We start from the raw sequence: 18,914 nt of genomic DNA, 5'->3' as shown, positions 1-18,914 counted from the left end.
CCCATTTATGGGTATGGGCAGCTATGTTTTATGGATGAATCTGGGCCACTTGTTTAGATTACATCTTGGCCATTCATCCATTTTTGAAGCCTATTTAAGGGACTGGTTTTCCCTCATTTTGTAAGAAGTTCTTGAATTGTTGCAAAGGCTCTGGCGAAATTTACAGGATTTAATGCAAAGTTAAGACTGTTTCCAAATTTCCTTGTGAGTGCATGGTCACCTTCTTCATTAATTTAGGAATTTTTTCAGTTATGTTTATTTCCTTTATATAGCATTTTCAAACAAACATCCGACAGAATCCTCGCAGTTCACATCATTGGGGAATGGCTGATTGCCTTTCTCTCTGCATGGTTAATCTGAACCTTTTATATGCTTAGTTCAGTTATTGAATACTCACTATGAATGTAAAAGTTCTAATGTTGTAGTTGATAACATGAAAATCCTATTTTCCTTTGAAGATTGCACTAGATTTATGCAAATATTGTGCTTAAGTAGCTGGTGATGCTTAGTCTAGTTATTTGGATGTGTCCGTCTATTTACTGAATCTGCTATCTTAGTTAAAATTTATAATTCATGTATCTCTCTCTCCCTATCCTTCCCTCCTTTTCCCCTTTTTTATCAAAGAGAATCCGCAGTCCCATTGAAAACAGTATCAACTCAACTAAAATCATTTGATAAGAAAGATCATAAAGATTCTAGGGAACTTATCTATCAATCGCCTATCTCACCGTAATTCCCCCTTGTGTTTCCAGCATAAACACATCAAACCACTGAGAAATCCCGCAGTCAAGACCTGACAAACGAAACCTTGAGGTTGTCCCCTTTGATCAAATGTATAAAATAGCATTAGGGACTTCCTTATCTCAAGAGAGGATAGGATACTCAGCTAGTTTATTCTATTCTGCGTTGGCCGTATGGAGTTTGCAGCAATGCGATTTCAAACACATCAACAGGTTCCACGGTCCAGGAGAGAGAAAATTCCCTCACGACTCCAAGTCTACCATCATTTTCAAATTCGGATGATTCTTGATGCCCGAGAATGGATTTTTCAATTTTTTTCCTTGCGTGAGAATTTCTTGTTCAGTTCATCCCTGATTCTTTCCTTGCCAAGAAATTGTTTTTTTTTTTACCTTCAATTCATCCCGACGTGGAATTCATGTTGTGAAGGAATTCTCCTTTGGAAAGAAATTTGTTCCTTGCCCTGAGGAAGGAAATTCTTCATACCTTAGCCAATTTTCATGATTTCCAAGAACTATGTCCCGAAGGAAGAAATTTCAAACACTTAGTCAATTTTTCACCTTTCCTGGAATTCTGTCCTGAAGGAAGGAATTTCCGACACTTAGCCAAATTTTCACCTTTCCTGGAATTCCTTCATCTTGGGCGGAATTTTGCATTGGCAGAGGATTCAGTGAATTTTGTGAATCCTCCATGCCTCCTTCATTCTGGCGCCTGTCCTTCATCTTGGGCGGAATTTTGACTTGATGGAGGAAATTCATCCTTCCCATGTCCTTCCTTGATACCTGGATTCTCGCATGCCTCAGACAAATTTTCAGTTTTCCAACTTAGGCGTGGATTCACTCTTCATGGTGGAATCATCATTTCATCCTTGATTTTTTTTCATTTTTTACACCCTCCATGGGTATACCATTTTGGCGCCCAATCACTCCCTTGGGCGGAAATTTCACTATGTGGAGGATTCATGAAATTTGTCCATCTATCCTTGCCTGACCCATTTTGGCGCCCAACTGCATCCTTGGGCGGAATTTTCACTCTGTGGAGGATTCATGACATTTGTCCATCTATCCTTGCCTGACCCATTTTGGCACCCAACTGCATCCTTGGGCGGAATTTTTACTCTGCGGAGGATTCATGAAATTTGTCCATCTATCCTTGCCTGACCCATTTTGGTGCCCAACTACATCCTTGGGCAGAATTTTCACTCTGTGAAGGATTCATGAAATTTGTCCATCTATCCTTGCCTGACCCATTTTGGCGCCCAACTGCATCCTTGGGCGGAATTTTCACTCTGTGGAGGATTCATGAAACTTAGTATAAGTGGCATCTTCAATATGTCTTTTTCCTTTCTTATACTTTAAGTTATATTTCATATATATTGTCAAGATGTTTGAGAGTGGTTTCAGGTCCATAGGAATCATAATGCAAATTCTAGATTTTGGAAGATCTTCCAAATTTCCAGACTTAGTCAAATTTAAGGCCATTTTCGGATCAAGATGACATTGGTGGATTGATGTGAATTTCTGGACTTGGATGATTTTGCATGCTTTCCTCTTCTGGAATAGGAGTTCCAAACTTAACCATTTTTTACTCAACTTGTCTGCCTTCTGACTTTTCCGGATTTAGAAATGGTCCTCAGGAACGTTCAGTCTTCAGCGTCTTCAGAGATATTCAGCTTTCAGTGTTTTCCTGTGAAGATCCTGCCAAAAATAGATTTTCCCAAATAGTAAGTGTTTCAAAATGTCAAAGTTAGAGCCCAAAACAGGATGCAGGATGACTTACTAAAAATAGAAATTTACTAAAAATAGAAATTACTAAAAATAGTAAGTTTGATTTTTGGCAAAATGACGACATTCCGGGACTCGGAAAAATCCCTAAAAATAGGAACTTTCTAAAAATAGAAAGTCGCTCTGTTTTGGTTCAAATTTTACTGAGAGGTTCCTTGAAGGGTCCTGATTCCAATCATATGTTCAGTTTTTCCAAAGCCCTAACAGAAACCCCTAAAATCTAGGACAAAAGGCATAAACCGAAAAAAAGACAAAACAGGCCCTAGACTTCACCAAACTCGCTCAAACGAAAAGCAGACTTAATCAATATGACCCCCAAACACTTGCAAAGAAGAGAGACTGATGAGACTGCTATGAAAAGAGCCCAAAAAACAAAGCCAAAAGACTGAAAGGGCATAAAAAGAAGGGGGGTCTCCATTTGCAATGGGGCGATGTGTGAAAACGTCACAACACCTGGTAGGCAGTATATACTGAGTATCTATATGCATATATGTTATGGCTTGGTTGACAAAGTTCATCCAAGAAGAGACGGATCTGGCTGGTCCTCTCTGGTAGACTTGGATGATGAGATGCATCATCCAAGGCAAGGAATTGATCATTTATGATGGTCTTCCTTGGTATGGCTTGGGTGTAAGAAATTACATCCAAGACAGGAATCGAATTAACATTCGATTTCTTGGTATGGCTTGGGTGTAAGAAATTACATCCAAGACAGGAATCGAATTAAACTTCGATTTCCTGGTATGGCTTGGGTGTAAGAAATAAATCCAAGATAGGAATCGAATTAACCTTCGATTTCCTGGTATGGCATGGAACCAAGATGGGTTCCAAGAAGGCAAGCTTCATAGCCGCCTAAGGACATGTCCCAGTACTGCACTTGTATCCCTTTTATTAAATAAGAATTGAGATTAGTTTTAATTAAGCAATTGAAGTTTAATTGCAAATTAGATTATATATATATATATATTTGTTGTATTCTAACAATCTGTTTTGCAAGGCAATGATCTCTAACTAGTAGGGACATTACAGGTTTCCACGTAAATTTTGTGATCTTTGGTGTCCTTATTTGTTTAAGCTTTCATATGTGTTGATTAATTTTTAAAAAGGCATTACTATTATTTAATCAAGTTTTAAAAGGATAAGATTTATTAATATACTGATTCACACCCCCTCTCAATATACTCAAGTGTGTAATGTCCCCTTTTAGGATTGCCCTGAATCTTGCCCTTGTAAATATAAAAGTCTTCTAAATTTTACCCTTATTAATTCTGATATTAAATATTGATCCATTAACATTCTTGTCTTCTTTGATCTTATGGATGGTTCCTCCAATTCCCCCTTCTCAATTGAATTAATCTCTTCTTTATATCTTCATTTTGGTAAGTCACAACTCTTCATAAGAAATGAGTCATCACTCTTCATTGCTGCCCTTTGAGGATAATAAATTATTCTTCAAATTGATCTCCCTTGGATGTCCTCCTCAAATGAGGCTTTCTCCTTTTTATATCCCTCAATGTGAGGGAGAGGTCATACATATTCATTATGTATGCCCCTTTGGCAAGAGACTCGCCCTTTCCACTATTAGCACCCTTTGAAAGGGTGCAACTCTTCATTATTTCTTCCTTTTGAAAGGAACACAACCTTTCCCATTCAGATCTGCACTTCTTATCTATATCAAATCTGCACTTCTGATTCCCCAAATTATCCCCTTAAATGAGGTTCTCTTCTCCATTTTATATCTCATGTTTGAGGGAATCACAACTTTTCATTTCATGTCTTTGATCATTCATTAACTTAATTAAAATTTAATTATATTTAATTGTATTCTTTTACATTTTTATTTTTATTTTATTCTTATCATTTATCATTAAATTGTATTTCAAAGTGGGGACATTACAAAGTGCTCTTCACTAAATACAAAGAGATTCTGTGATGTCCCCATCTAAACTTGATAGAATTTAAATGATAAATAATAATACGATTAAAAATGTTAAAATATATAACCAAACAAAAGAATATAATAGAATCTTAATAAACAAAGATTAAGTATATAATTTATTCATTAAATATTAATATTAATTTATTATTTTACAATACTATATTATTGCAAAATAATATCAAATTACCAATATTACAACCAAAATAATATTTAAAGATATGTAACTTATTGAGGAACCATCAATACATCCTCTCCGCATAACTAAATCGGATCATATTACATCACCGCCTAAGCCCTGTCGAAGACAAAGGCAAAGGCGGAGGTTTGGTCATGACGTGCCAATGCTGTAGGATCATGGTCAGTGTTGGCCACTCGAATATGATCGGGAATGCATCATGGAAGATGAAATACGATACGTAGGGAGCAAAACGTATTCATGATTGAGAAAATGGCAGGTTAATAATCCATGAAGAAAATTACTTCCACAAGATGCCTACACGACGGAATTAGCACGGGAGGAACAAACATCAATGAATATCGAGTATTGCCAAGAATCATATTGGCACCAAGCAGAGCTACGTAGGAATGATGGACATCCATCATCTGGAGACATGTGACGTCAATTACCGTGGAGGGAGGTGTTTGTGAACATAGACAATTACCCGTAATCATTCTTAAGTCTACCGTTATGATATGAAGAGACCAGAAGGGATGAGCATAGAGGGTGTCAAAGGAATAGATAGCATTTATGTTGTTAGTGACAACGGTTACCGAAACTATCAACTCAATAAGGAATTAATAATTATCATTAGTCTAGAGTACAAATTTTAAAGAATTCTCACAAGGTGCGATTAGTATGAGGAAGAGACTTGACGGAGGGACACATCTTGTAATTCAAATTGCAACATATAAGAAGCCTTTCGAAATCACTTCAAGGATCATCAGAAGATTATTCTTTTTTATCTTTTCATCCCTTACAGACCTGCTCTGTTTAAAGCAACGGGCCTTTGGCATTTGGGCAAGGGTATAATAGCATGCCAGGGATAACATACACCGTTGATAGCAAGCTATAGACATAAAAATATTATTCACGTCCTCAGCCTTCGCTGCAAGTAATTAATTACATATAAGAAAGAACAAGTCGTTGCTATAATCAACATATTAGACTCCGTTGCATATTTTGTAAAGAAAACACATAAGCCATCTGTATCGCCTTGGTGACAACTTCCCAGCCATTACTACATCCATAATCAGATTGGTCAAATTTGGTAGCCATCGCTGAAAACAAGAAATAAAGATTTTTTCATTAGATGTTGCATATCATCATAAATGATAATTAAACTTCTACATAGTGTAATTCAGAATAATCATAACAGACATAGTTGTTGATACATTAACTACGGAGTTGCGTCAGGGATTGAAACTGATTTGAATTTACTTTCCAATATCTGCTCAAATAAGAACTCAAGCGACATAGCCGAAGAGTTACTGGAGTACTTGTCCTGGCTTTCTTAACTTAGCCAACTAGGGGACATTACAGATTCACATTAGCATCTAAGTAGCTTATAACAGCCAGGAAAGAGATGCGACTTGGACTGAGCAGGATTCACATTCCAAGAAGGGACATGAGCCTTAAGTTAACTTGCATGTTGGATTAATCAATCAAATCTAATTAGTTAGAGGTGTTTTTATATAATAAGCTTCTTTATATTTTTTATGTGTTGGTAAATGGTAGTTATGTAACTACCACAAAAACTTGTTTTGATGAGACTATTTAAACCCTTCATGAGAAGTGAGAAACCTTTTCTATTTCATGCAAAAAAGATTGAGCAAGTAAACTATGAGTTATATTTGAATATCAATGCACAAAACTTTGAAATTTCTATTTTTATTCAGATTTAGATATCCTATGGCTTCAGTTCTCTCAGTTACCTCTAGTCCTGAAATGGTTATCTCAGTTGCATGAATTTTAATCAACCATATCTGATAAATTGTCATCATGTTATTCTTCTTGTTTCAATGCATGAGTTATGAAGCTCAGTAATCTACATCTTTGATTCATACAACTCATTTACTTATTACTTTGCAGTTTGCACACTGAATATTGGAAATCATTAACACGTGAATCAAAAAATCTATTTATCTGAAAGTTGTACATTTTGTAAATTCTATACTTCATAATTTTTGTCTTGTGAATATGTGATAATGGTAGCTGTTGTGTTGTAAACACACACGCCCCATTCCAAATGGGGAACCCCCACTTTTTCTCTTGTTAGCTTAGTGTTTTGTTTAGTTGTCTTTAGCTTCGCAATAGTTTTAGTCTTTTAGCCTTTAAGAGAGTTTTATTTTGACTTGTCAATTCGGAAGAGAACTTTGATCAATTCTTGAAATCACCTTAGAATGTAATCTTGTCCTTGGAAATGGGTAGGTCGAGTCAGAAATTCCAGGCCTAGGATAAGGACTGAATGTGTAATCCATCATCTAGCCTAGGAAGATTCCTTGCTTGAGATTGGATGTGCAATTGATCCAAGGAAAGAAAATGGAATTTGTCCAAATTCAAGACCAACAGTGTGATCAAGTTAGGAATTCAAGTTTCAAATCCGGAATCCATGAATAAACATCAAGACTAAGAATTGAGTGAGAAATTTCACAAAGTGCAAAAGTCAATGTTGTCAAAAGTTGCAAAAATGTTGTCAAGGTTGTTAAAATTGTCAAAAATGCAAAAAATGTTGCAAAATGTTGCCAAGGAATATTGTCAAGAAAATGAAAATTGAAATGCAAAGTGTGGAAAATGAAAGAAAATTCCAAGGAATGTGATATCAAGACAAGGAAAATTCCTTGTCAAGATCGGATTTTCCAACCTTGACAAGAGAAAAGCAAGAGAATTTTGTGAAAATCCTTGGACAAAGTTGTAAATTTCAAGTGCAATCCTTGATATGGAATTCCAAGATGAATTATTAGAATTCTAAGTGAAATGGGGAATTCCTAAATTCAAAGATTAATTCCATGATTGGAGTAAGGAATTTCACAACTAAAGTTTAAATTCCGTGATTGAAATGTGAAATTCACAAAATTTGTTTAAAATCCTAAGGTGAAGTGTGGAATTCAAAATTAAAGTGATAAATTCCTTATTCAAATGTGGAAATCCAAAATCAAATGTAGAGTGCAAAGTTCAAATGTGGATTCACATTCAAGTTTTGATTTTTCCTTAGCAAGTTCATGGATTTCCTTGGAAAATTAATCATAGCATTCACTTGTCCATGTACAAGTCAATTTGGCGCTCATAATTCCTGGACAACCTTGCTCTAGCGCTTGATAGTCCTTGCTCTAGCGCTCAAGTATCTTGGACAACCCCTAAAATACGCTCAAGTGTCCATGGACACATGGAAAATGTGCTCATTCTATACTTGCACACATGCTAATGTTGCTAGGGTAGAGTTTAGGTCATCTTTCATGTTAGAGAAAACATCACAATTCATCCATTGATTGTGAAGAGAGGAGATATCACACCATAGTGATATTCAGAGATATGGTTCAACAATGAATATCAAGTCTCATGATTCTCACCATAACTCATAGTTATCAAGTAAGGTATGTGTACTGGCATCAAGTCACATGATGCCTACCATACTGATAATGATTTCATGGCATGTCCACGAATATTATGTTCATAATATTCACCATGAAGATCTCTATCATAATTATGGTTTATTTAATGATATCAACCAACAGATATCTACCATAATGTCTTCGAGATATATATACTATCATGACATGTCCACAGATATCAAGTCACATGATATCCATCAAGATAGTTAAATTGATAATTGTAAAATCGTCACCTTACAATATCAATTTGAAACAAGTGTTCATTATTGAAAAGTCGTCACCCTTCAATAATGTTCACAAAAGGCCCATGCAGTCATGGAGTCACACACATGACAAATAAAAGAGTTTACACACTAAACATCTTTAAATATATTAGTATATCAGAATAAATGAGACTCTATCTCAAACTTAAATAACATTTTCAACCATACCAAGTTTATCTCTAAAGTGTTCAATCTTGATCTTGGAGAGAGGCTTGGTAAGAATGTCTGCAATCTGATCACCTGTACCAATATAATTCAATCGGATCACATTCCTTTCCACCATATCTCGAACATAGTGATAAGGAATCTCAATGTGTTTAGACCTGTCATGAAATACTGGATTCATTGAAAGCTTGATGCAACTCTGATTGTCACAGTAGATGACAGTAGGATTTAAGGGCTGACCAAACAGTCCTACAAGCAGTTTCCGAAGCCATACTACTTCTCTTGCTCCCATGGAGGCTGCAATGTATTCAGCTTCTGTAGAACTCTGAGCAATTGAAGACTGTTTTCTACATATCCATGAGATCATTCCTAATCCTAAACTGAAGCAACATCCTGATGTGCTTTTCCTGTCAACTACGCTTCCAGCCCAATCAGAATCACTAAATCCATGTAGGTCAAGGTCTACATGTTTATACTTCAGACCAAAACCAATAGTTCCTCGAAGATATCTCAAAATATGTTTTGCAGCAACAAGATGTATTTCCCTAGGTTCACACATGAACTGACTTAGTGCATTAACAGCATAACATATATCAGGTCTTGTGTTTACCAAATACATCAGAGATCCAATAATTTGTCTGTAGAGGGTAGGATCTGCAAACTCTGATTCTGCAGTTGCTTCCTTTAGTTTGTGCAGATTTGTCTCCATAGGTGTGGTCATGGATATACAATCCATCATTCCAAATCTCTTGAGTATATCAATGGTGTATTTTCCTTGATTAAGGATTATACCGTCTGCCTGCTGCCAAACTTCCAATCCAAGGAAGTAGTGAAGAATTCCTAAATCTTTCATATCAAACTCAGAGGCTAATTATTTCTTACATTGAGAAATACAATTATCCTCTCCTGTGATTAGTAGATCATCAACATAAAGAATAAGAATTAATAATTTACCATTGATTACCTTGTAGTAGAGATTTGGATCTGCTTCATTCTTGGAAAACCCTAATTCCAAGAGATGGTGATCAATTCTTTCATACCATGCTCTAGGGGCCTGTTTCAGTCCATATAGAGCTTTCTTTAATCTGCAGACATTCGATTCAGCCTTATGAATCACAAAACCTTCAGGTTGCTCCAAATAAACTTCTTCTTCAATCTTACCATTTAGAAAAGCAGTCTTAACATCCATTTGATGGACTTTCCATCCTTTAGATGCTGCAATAGACAAAACTGCTCGAACAAAAGTGTATCTGGCAACAGGAGCAAATGTCTCTTCATAGTCAATACCGTCTTTCTGTGAGAAACCTCTAGCAACAAACCTTGCTTTGTGCTTCTCAATGCTACCATCTGCTGCATGTTTGATTTTGAAGAGCCATTTAGAAGATACCACAGATTTGCCTTTAGGCCTAGGCACAATATCCCAAACATCATTTTTCAGAATTGACTGATACTCTTCTGACATAGCATCTTTCCAAACTTGATGCTTGAGCGCATCTCCAACACAAGAAGGTTCTGCATCAATGATCTCACTCATCAAGGCAGTATAACTAGAAAATAGGTTAGGTCTCTTACTTTCTCTGAAGGTCCCCTTTGGAGCAGCATAATTTTCAGCTTCTTGAAGCATCTTTTTAGCCCAAAGTGGTCTCTTCCTAGTTTCGGGATAATTTTCTTCTAAAGGTAAGCCTTGAACTTCATGCTCAACATCTTCAGGGGTCTCCCTCTAAATCTCAGGGGTGGAATCCTCATCCAAGCTTGTAGGAGGATCTTGGTGTTCTAATTCATTAGATCTTTTGGACCTCCTGAATGCTATGTCTTCCTCAAAGATGACATCTCTGCTTAGTTCAATTTGCCTTTGACCAGGTATGTATATTCTGTAGGCTTTAGAGGTTTCACTATACCCAACAAATACTCCTTTCTTTCTAGAAGTTTCTAACTTTGACCTCTTTTCTTTAGGGACATGAATATAGATTGGACACCCAAACATCCGGAAATGACTTATGTCAGGTTTGTTGCCAGTAAAGGCTTCTTTAGGGGTTTTATTGTCAAGAAGAGAATGAGTACATCTATTTTGAATGTACACAGCTGTCCTAGATGCTTCAACCCAAAATGAGGTTTCTATATTTTGGTCAAACAGCATAGCCCTAGCAGCTTCTACTATAGTCCTATTCTTTCTTTCAGCTACCCCATTTTGTTGTGGGTTATAAGGTATAGTTAACTCCCTCTTAATCCCAGCATTTATACAATAATCTTTAAACATATCAGAAGTGTATTCCCCCCCATTGTCTATTCTTAAGGTTATGATTTTCTTACTTGTCATATTTTCTGCAAGAGCTTTGAATTCCTTTAATTTATTCCCCCCCATTGTCTATTCTTAAGGTTATGATTTTCTTACTTGTCATATTTTCTGCAAGAGCTTTGAATTCCTTTAATTTAGAAAGGATTTCTTCAGACTCTTTGTACCTTAGAAAATATATCCAGGTCTTCCTAGAATAATCACCTACAAATATTACATAATATAAAAATCCCCCTAATGAGGATACAAATATGGGTCCACATAAATCAGAATGAACTAATTCTAATACATTTTTGGATTTACTGTTGCTAGAATAAAAAGACCCTTTAGTATTCTTTCCCAAGGCATGCCCTTTGCAAGCTCCTTCAGATTTTTGACTTAGCTTGGGTAAGCCGATTACCATCTTCTCTATCTTAGGTAGGGCATGGAAATGAAGGTGCCCTAATCTTCTGTGCCAAAGTTCATTCGAATCTGGAGTCTCATGAATCAAGGCTAGAGGTGGAGTGGAGCAAAGTTTATAGAGGCTCCCTTGTCTTACTCCAATGGTGTGGGCTTTCTTGATGGTGGAGTTCTTTGGCCAAGCAAGTACCTTTCCTTCCATAAAGGTTAATCTGTAACCCTTATCTTCAAGTGCAGAAACTGAGACAAGGTTTCTCTTTATACCAGGTACAAATAGAACTCCAGACAGCTGTAGGGATATGCCTGACTTTAGGTTGATATTGCAGGTTCCTATTCCCATAACTGGATAATTTGAGTCATCACCAATTGTCACTTCTTCATTTGAACTTTCCACAAGTGTATCTAGGTGCTCACGAAATCCAGTGATGTGTCAAGATGCTCCGTTGTCAATCACCCATGTGTTGAAACTGGAGGTGACTTGACTAGAGAGGGCTGAGTAGAAGACTAGCTTCTCAGAATTACTTCCTTTCTTAATTTCTGCCATTGAAGCTTGTTGTTTGATCCTGTCTGGACACTTCATTGCATAGTGCCCATATTGGTCACATCTGAAACATTGTACTTCAGAAATGTCTCTCTTCTTCTTTGAAGACCTCTTCCCATTTGAGTTGTTGTCCCTCTTTCTCTTAAAGTTCTTCTTCTTTCCTTTCTTGTGGGAATAAGAGTTTAGAACTTGAATGTCTTCATTACCATTGTTTTGTTTTATTCCTCTTGTGACAAGCCGAGATTCCTCTTGAATGCAATCGGTTTTCAATCTATCAAACTTGGGAAATTTAGAACGAGCACTAATTCCTTGAATGAACGATTCCCATGAGGTAGGAAGTCCATTTAGGGCCATCATAGCAAGTTCTTTGTTGTCTACTAGATGTCCAATAGTGGATAGTTGATCCCTAAGCTCAGTGATCCTCAAGAAATGGGATGTAACTGTTTCTCCTTTATTCATCTTTATATGGTGTAGTTGATTCTTTAGGGTGAGAGCCCTGCTAGTGTTGTTGATTTCATAAATGTCAACTAGTGCTTTGAACATCTGAAAGGCCGTCTCATATTTAGAAATAAATGCTACAATGTGGTCTCTTACTGAATCCACAATTACATTAAGGGCCTTCTCACTGTCCTTGCTCCACTGAATTTTCTTTGTATCATCAAAGGGTTCAGGAATTTCACTTTTGACATGGGAGTCAATTTTATTTTCTTTCAAAACAAGCATGATTCTGAATTTCCAAGATACAAAATTTGATGCTCCATCTAATCTATCTTCAAACCTAACTCCGGTTGCCATTAGATTTATGGGAATGTGATCTTAGTAAGAGCCTGGTGAAAGTTTATGAGATAGTTACAGAATTTTAATATGATCTTCCTTAACTTGGCTCTAATACCATGTTAAGTTCTTTCAAAATTCTGTGATCAAAATAGAAGAGATGGAGATATGATCTGAAAGTTGTATTTTATCTGCTATAGCATGTTTTGAAGATGCACAACACTTATTAATTTCAGTGTGTCCATCCTCCTCAATGTAAGCATGCTATATAAGTGGACGAGGGGTTACGTAGTGAAGAGATATGTCTTCCCACATGGGAAGACACATCTCTTCCCTACGTACCTCTGACCACAGTATATAAACTAGTCACCATTTACTTACCCGATCAGAAGGAGTGTGGCTTGTTTGAGAATCGCTTTACCACCCGATACCATGAACGGTGTATATATATATATATATATATATATATATATATATATATATATATATATATATATATATATATATATATATATATCGGAAGCATGAAATAGTACGACTGACGTTACAAAATTTAACAGCAGCAGGGGCGATTTTGAAGACAAATCGATTTGCCATTGTGAGGACTCCAAAACAAAGGATTTTGTTTGCTTCTTCAATTACAAGCTTTGGCGATTCTATTCAGGTTCGTTTGGCATCATTATTCTCATGTAATTTTCAGTTGTATGCAGACCTCCATGGCTGCCATGTGCCTTCAGACTTTCTGAGAATTTATTGTTAAGTTGCTAGGAATGTTGGCATTTGTTTTGTCATTGTAATGAACCAAATTGTCTCAAGAATAAAGGAGTGATAAGGTTGGATTTCATTTATACATTGTCTTATGGTTTCATGCCAACTGTTTGCTTAAATTCCAGTCAGCTGTAGGTGTGTAATCTTTGCATACAAATTCATATAATTGCATTGGAAAAGCTCAAAATAAGTTGCATAATCATCCTAGGAGTTATATTGTTGTTTAGTAGATGTTTGCCAAAGTGTTTGATATAATATCCCAAGCCTAGGAATCTGAATTTCTCATCATAATCAACAAGGGATATTACATAGTCAGCCATCAGAAGTACCAATGTGGCTAAAGGACCGAATGAGAAAAGATCCAGGAGAGGATGATGATCCGGCAGTAGAATCTTCTCAATCGGATAAACAAGTAGAAGAAAAGAAGACAGCCAAGAAGTTCTCTCGGATTATAGAAGAAAATCAGGATCAAGAATTCTACATGTTGTTCCTAGAGTAGACAAGACGAGGAATGAGATTACTCAAAGGAGTTTGATGTAACAGAGATTGATTTAGGACCTACTTCAAGAGCCCAAGTCATTGAAGATTTTGATGATTCCACTCAAGCATTGAAAGATCAAATCAAGAAATTGGAAGAAAAGTACAAGAAGCTAACAACTGACCATAAAGCCTTAAGTGGATATGTGCAACGCCTAATGAAGCCAATTAGGTAGGAAGATGAGACATTTGTTCCACCCACTGCCCTTCCAAGGGAATCAGTTGAAGGCCTTGAAGAAATGAAGGTAATTTCTCAGGGAACTAAAGATTGGTTGAAGAAAATTCACAAAGAGGTGGATACATTCATTGAAAACTTAGTGCAGATGTATAATAGGGTTTTGGCCATCCTTAGTTTCAATCCAAGATATTGATCACGCTTGGGAAGACACTCATATCTACCAAGACACGACTATTCCACGCCTAGGAGCATTGATGGGGATTCCTCAAGACACATTGATGGAAGGAGTGATCAGGGAAAAAGAAGCATATGACTTCTCTAGATGGTACTGCACAGTGATATCAAGAAAGGAAGCCTTCAAGAAATAAAATGAAGAATCAACACGGCTAAGGAGGATACTCAAAGAAATTTAGATGGAAATCCTCTGCTCAATGAAGGCATTGTTTATGCAAGAAATGGGAGATAAGGAAATGACTACAAATAATTTGAAGAGCAAGGTCAAGGAACAACTTTTCATGGACATGTATTCTTTCTCGGAGAGTCGCATGGATGATATTTCCGTATTAATCAATTTCATGAACAAGATTCAGGTACTCAAGCCAGCATGGGAGAAGACTCTCAGCCAGTGTGAAAAGGATACAACAGTCATGGAGTACAAGCATGAGACTATGCCAAGTGTCTACGTAGATGAACTGGAGATAGTGATGTCTAGGTTCGTTGAATTTGCCAACAAAGAAAGATAAGAGACACTTCTAGATGATGAGTTGTTTGATGCTTAGTTGGCATCTACTTATTAGTTCCTTACTCTAGTTCTTTTTGCATAAAAGGTGGTCATTTACTTTGAAACCCTAATTAGGGTTTGCTCTCGTTACCTTTTGAAGGCCTATATAAACGGATTTACCCCCCTCATTTGTAATAAGTAGAGATATTGTGAAATTGTTGCTACGATACTCTCAAGATAATAATAATCCATTCATTGGTTCTATGGTAAATATTTGTGTTATCTTGAAGTTGCATGGTTTCCTATCCTTCAAAGTAAAGTAGAATTTGTTTCTCTCAAAGTTATTTAGTGAATGAAAGATCTGATAACGTTGATTAGTGGTGAAATCCTTGCTCATACCTTTGATGAATAGATGATTTCTTTTCATTGTGTAAGGTTAGTTTGAGCTTATTTTTTTGCGGATGTTTAACTTCTATCCTTAGATAAATATTGTTCATTCTCATGGTAATTATTTAAGGTATGGAAATCATAAGCACAACCTTTGAAGATTGCGCCCACTTTGTCTAGTTGTTTCTTTTGGCGAACCTAAATGTGGTTTGATTTTGCCTGATCATTCACTATCTCTTAAATTCTTAGTAGTGGAGTACAATTCCTAACCCAATCCTCTTTTCCATTTTTTTCAAATTCCGAGTTTCAAAATCCAAAGAAGAGAACCATCATTGCTATGCCTTTTGTAGCATGCATTCTTGGAGAGTGCATAATTCCAAGTCCTCATTGTGATCGAAGAACAACAAAAGCGTAAGTCCCCTTGGATTACCAGCATACATCAGACCAAACAAGCTATACACATCATAAAGTTGCAAGTTTGCATAGGAACCTTGGAGTCACCTCTATGATCTTCGCAATCTTAGCATACGAGGGGTCTTTTCTCAAGAGAGGATAGAGTGTCCTTTGGAAACTTTATCCTGTGTTGGTGTGGTCATAAAACACCCATTAACAGATCTAATGTGGATGAGTTCAGCTTTACACTCCTAGGGTGGCCCCCAAATGAAACAATTGTAAGATGGAATCTTCATGTTGAGAACCAGCAACTTGAAATAATGGCGAGGACTATTAGTTGCCATAGACATGAGCCAAGGGCCACTTTGAGAATGATTCCAGATGTTAGATCGGTTGCCCTCAATATTTCCAGCATCGCACGCACTTCTCTTGCAGCCAAAGAAAAGCTTTCAGTCACATGGAAGATTTTAAAGCCAATTATGACCGTTGAGGAGTTTGTAGCTGGATCAAGGTCATTCCCAACCATTATATTTCATATATTGTGCCTAAAGAAAGTTGCACAACAGGTGGTTGGATTCCAGTACATATAGAGCTACAAGAACTGGACTAAAAAGTAAAAATCATCTTGGAATTAAAAGAAGTGAGTAACTAATATGTTATGTGGTTGCGTAACTTGGCCAACACTGAGCAACACATCAACTAGAAGAGCTTGTCAATTGAAGATGCTTGCTAGGCATGATATGAAATTTATTCAAAATCATCCATAAATATCAAGCATTAGGAAAGACACAATTCAAAAGTTTGAAGCCAAGTTACACCCCTAAACATAAATGTTATCACGTGTGATCAAGTTTATGAGTAGAAGAATGTGACACACTTCACCATAGTATTCTTCTAGACATATAGTATCTTCTTAAATTTTCTACTTTTGTTATGTTGGCCTAATCAGGGATTATGGAATTGGCCCAACCTAATTATGTTTCTAAAAATATAAGTAGAACTTTAATCTCAAGTCATCATTTGTGCAATTCATATTTGCATCGTTGTATTTGGAGGTGTCCCCTCAAAGTGGCTCTAACTTATCATTCAATAGTTCAGTACTTTAACATTGTCCCTTCATCCATCTATCTTATTTTTTTCGCTCTGTTTATTTCCCTAGCATTTTTGTGGATTGCTACTGCTATCTCTGTTATTCTATTTATGCAATATAAAATATCAGAACACTTAGTTTGCTAAATCAAGCCCTTAGTAAACATATTGAACCTTGGAGAGGCTATCTGCTACCATTCCTAGGCCCAATCACAACTTCGTCGTGCTGGTCATTCCCGAGTCCTATATGTGGTCACCTGCCACTGCTCTTCCTAGACTCCCGCCAGCCACCTCGTTGAAAAAAAAGAACTCTAATTGGAAGGCCTCTTGTTAATTCAATCATTGTCGTCTTTTTTCTAGCTATTGTCAGTACCCCAAATTCAGCAAGGTTCAAATTTCAAAAATACTTAGAGTCCCTGGAATCTTCATTACAAGCAGATTTCAAAAATTCAAAAACCGATCTCTGTTTTTTGTAAGTTCAACTTGAAATATATCTTTTGGGCTTTCTAAAAAACAAACTATGAGGACGTGCTATGTCAAACAAACCACGGGCTTGTGGTAAATTGAACCAAATTACCATGATGATGACGTGAAAATCTAAAGGTATCCATCAAAATACATTGTACCAATGAGAAACGTGGATTGATTGAATTGGGTATGAACGAAATTTTATTTTAGGCGGTCCTTCTAAAATTTAGATGAAATTATACAGGGCGTGAAATAGATGAGAATCAAAACTTATTTGGGCATTGCTTCCAATTTTTATATGATAGTATACAGGGATTAAATTGGGTATGGAAAAAAGAAGAGTAGATTACAAGAATGAAAATTAGAGAGTAGAAAGCAATACCTATATCGAGGCGAACGATGGAAGGGTCTGAGTCCATGACAACAAATACAATGACGGTTTTCTTTCCTTCAACCGCAAATATCCGTATTCGGGACTCAACGATCTATTGTATTTGAAAACGCGGTGAATTACGGAACTGATTGCAAGCGATTTAAAAAACTGCATTTGTTAAAAGTTTTTTCCTCTGTGATAGAATCCAACATGAATTATGTAGTAAGAGGTCATACTTCAATAAAAACGTCGCTCGGAATTTACTTTTAGAATGGAGGACTTTTAACCAGGCTAATAGACCAAGTTATTTCACTCTTTATTTCTTATTTAAAAAAATTCCTCCAAAGATTTTATTGAAAAGTTATATCATACTACTACTTTACACTAGAGAACAACAAATATTGTATGATGAAGGTAAAAACTCACAAATATTGTATGATGAAGGTAAAAACTTAAAACATAAGGAGCTTCTTTTTTTTTATCGGTAATATGTTTTATCTTATTATCTTATAAAAAAGCATTACATTGTTCACATGGATTATTTCAAATGTCAAACCACCCCAACTCCCATCTAAAACCACTAAGCCACCCTACAAAACCAAATTCAAAACCACCCTCCAAAAGACCACCAACACCATCCTACATCCAAATTACAGCCAAAATACAATTTTTCAAGCTCAAAAAATGGTGCTCTCTATAGTATTACTAAACAACAGTAGCTAATAGAACAAGTTTGTATTGTATTGTTGAAAAAACATATGAAAATTTGAAGTGTCCCACAAAATTTAAAACAAACTATAACAAAGCAGACAAAAACAGAGCTACTCGGGCCTAGCCAGATTCATCTCATCCCTCAACCGCAGCATTTGCCTCTACACCTGTCCTACTACCTCTAATGCTCGGGAGAATTGTCGTCCATCAACTCCACACTCATGCGTCTAGTCATTGGGCGTTGCCTCCTCCCACCTTCTTCTTCCTCCCCTGCCTCCACACGGGCCTACCTAATAACCTCCTCTATTTCCATAATTTGCACGTACAATTTCAGGGCCTCTCATCCTTTGCTCGCCATCTCTCGAAACTTGGCCTTCACCTCTTGACGTCGTCTGAGGAAAGGGATATGCGAATGTCTGCACCTAAGTTTTTGATGTTGTTCTGAAATACCTTTGGCCACATCAAACCCCAAGCCTGGCACCGGCCATTCTAGTAGAGACTCCAAATTATCAATATATTCCTACGGAACTATAGCTTTCATTACCCTTCGAACTTTCACACACAAAGAATCTAATTCCAGCCTCCACGCCATGATGAGGGAGTAGATATCTGCCCTTGTTCGATATCTATGAGCTATCACTGCCAATTCTTCTCCCAACACTAACTAAACCGCCTTTAGGAACAAAGGTTCCTTCAAACAGAACATAGTCATCAACCGTCTCTCTGAAACCGACCCCAGGAATGCAGGCATCATTTTGGAGGTTCTCGATGTAAAATTGGCCTC

General features: G+C 36.7%; 1 protein-coding gene across 1 annotated transcript in view; it reads right to left on the bottom strand.

Annotated features, from left to right (window-relative positions):
* LOC131037740 (FH protein interacting protein FIP2) overlaps positions 1-17,675 on the bottom strand; it is a 186,215-nt gene extending 168,540 nt beyond the window's left edge. Inside the window, exon 1 of the mRNA XM_057969934.2 lies at positions 17,429-17,675. Within this exon, the coding sequence (XP_057825917.2) occupies positions 17,429-17,465 (37 nt within the window). The 5' untranslated portion in view covers positions 17,466-17,675. The remainder of the gene's footprint in view (positions 1-17,428) is intronic.
* Between the last annotated feature and the right edge of the window lie 1,239 nt (positions 17,676-18,914).

Source organism: Cryptomeria japonica, chromosome 6, assembly GCF_030272615.1.
Source record: "Cryptomeria japonica chromosome 6, Sugi_1.0, whole genome shotgun sequence".
In the NCBI taxonomy this organism is placed as follows: Eukaryota; Viridiplantae; Streptophyta; class Pinopsida; order Cupressales; family Cupressaceae; genus Cryptomeria; species Cryptomeria japonica.
The sequence above is the reverse complement of the archived record's forward strand: the minus strand, read 5'-3'. Positions and strand labels throughout refer to the sequence as shown.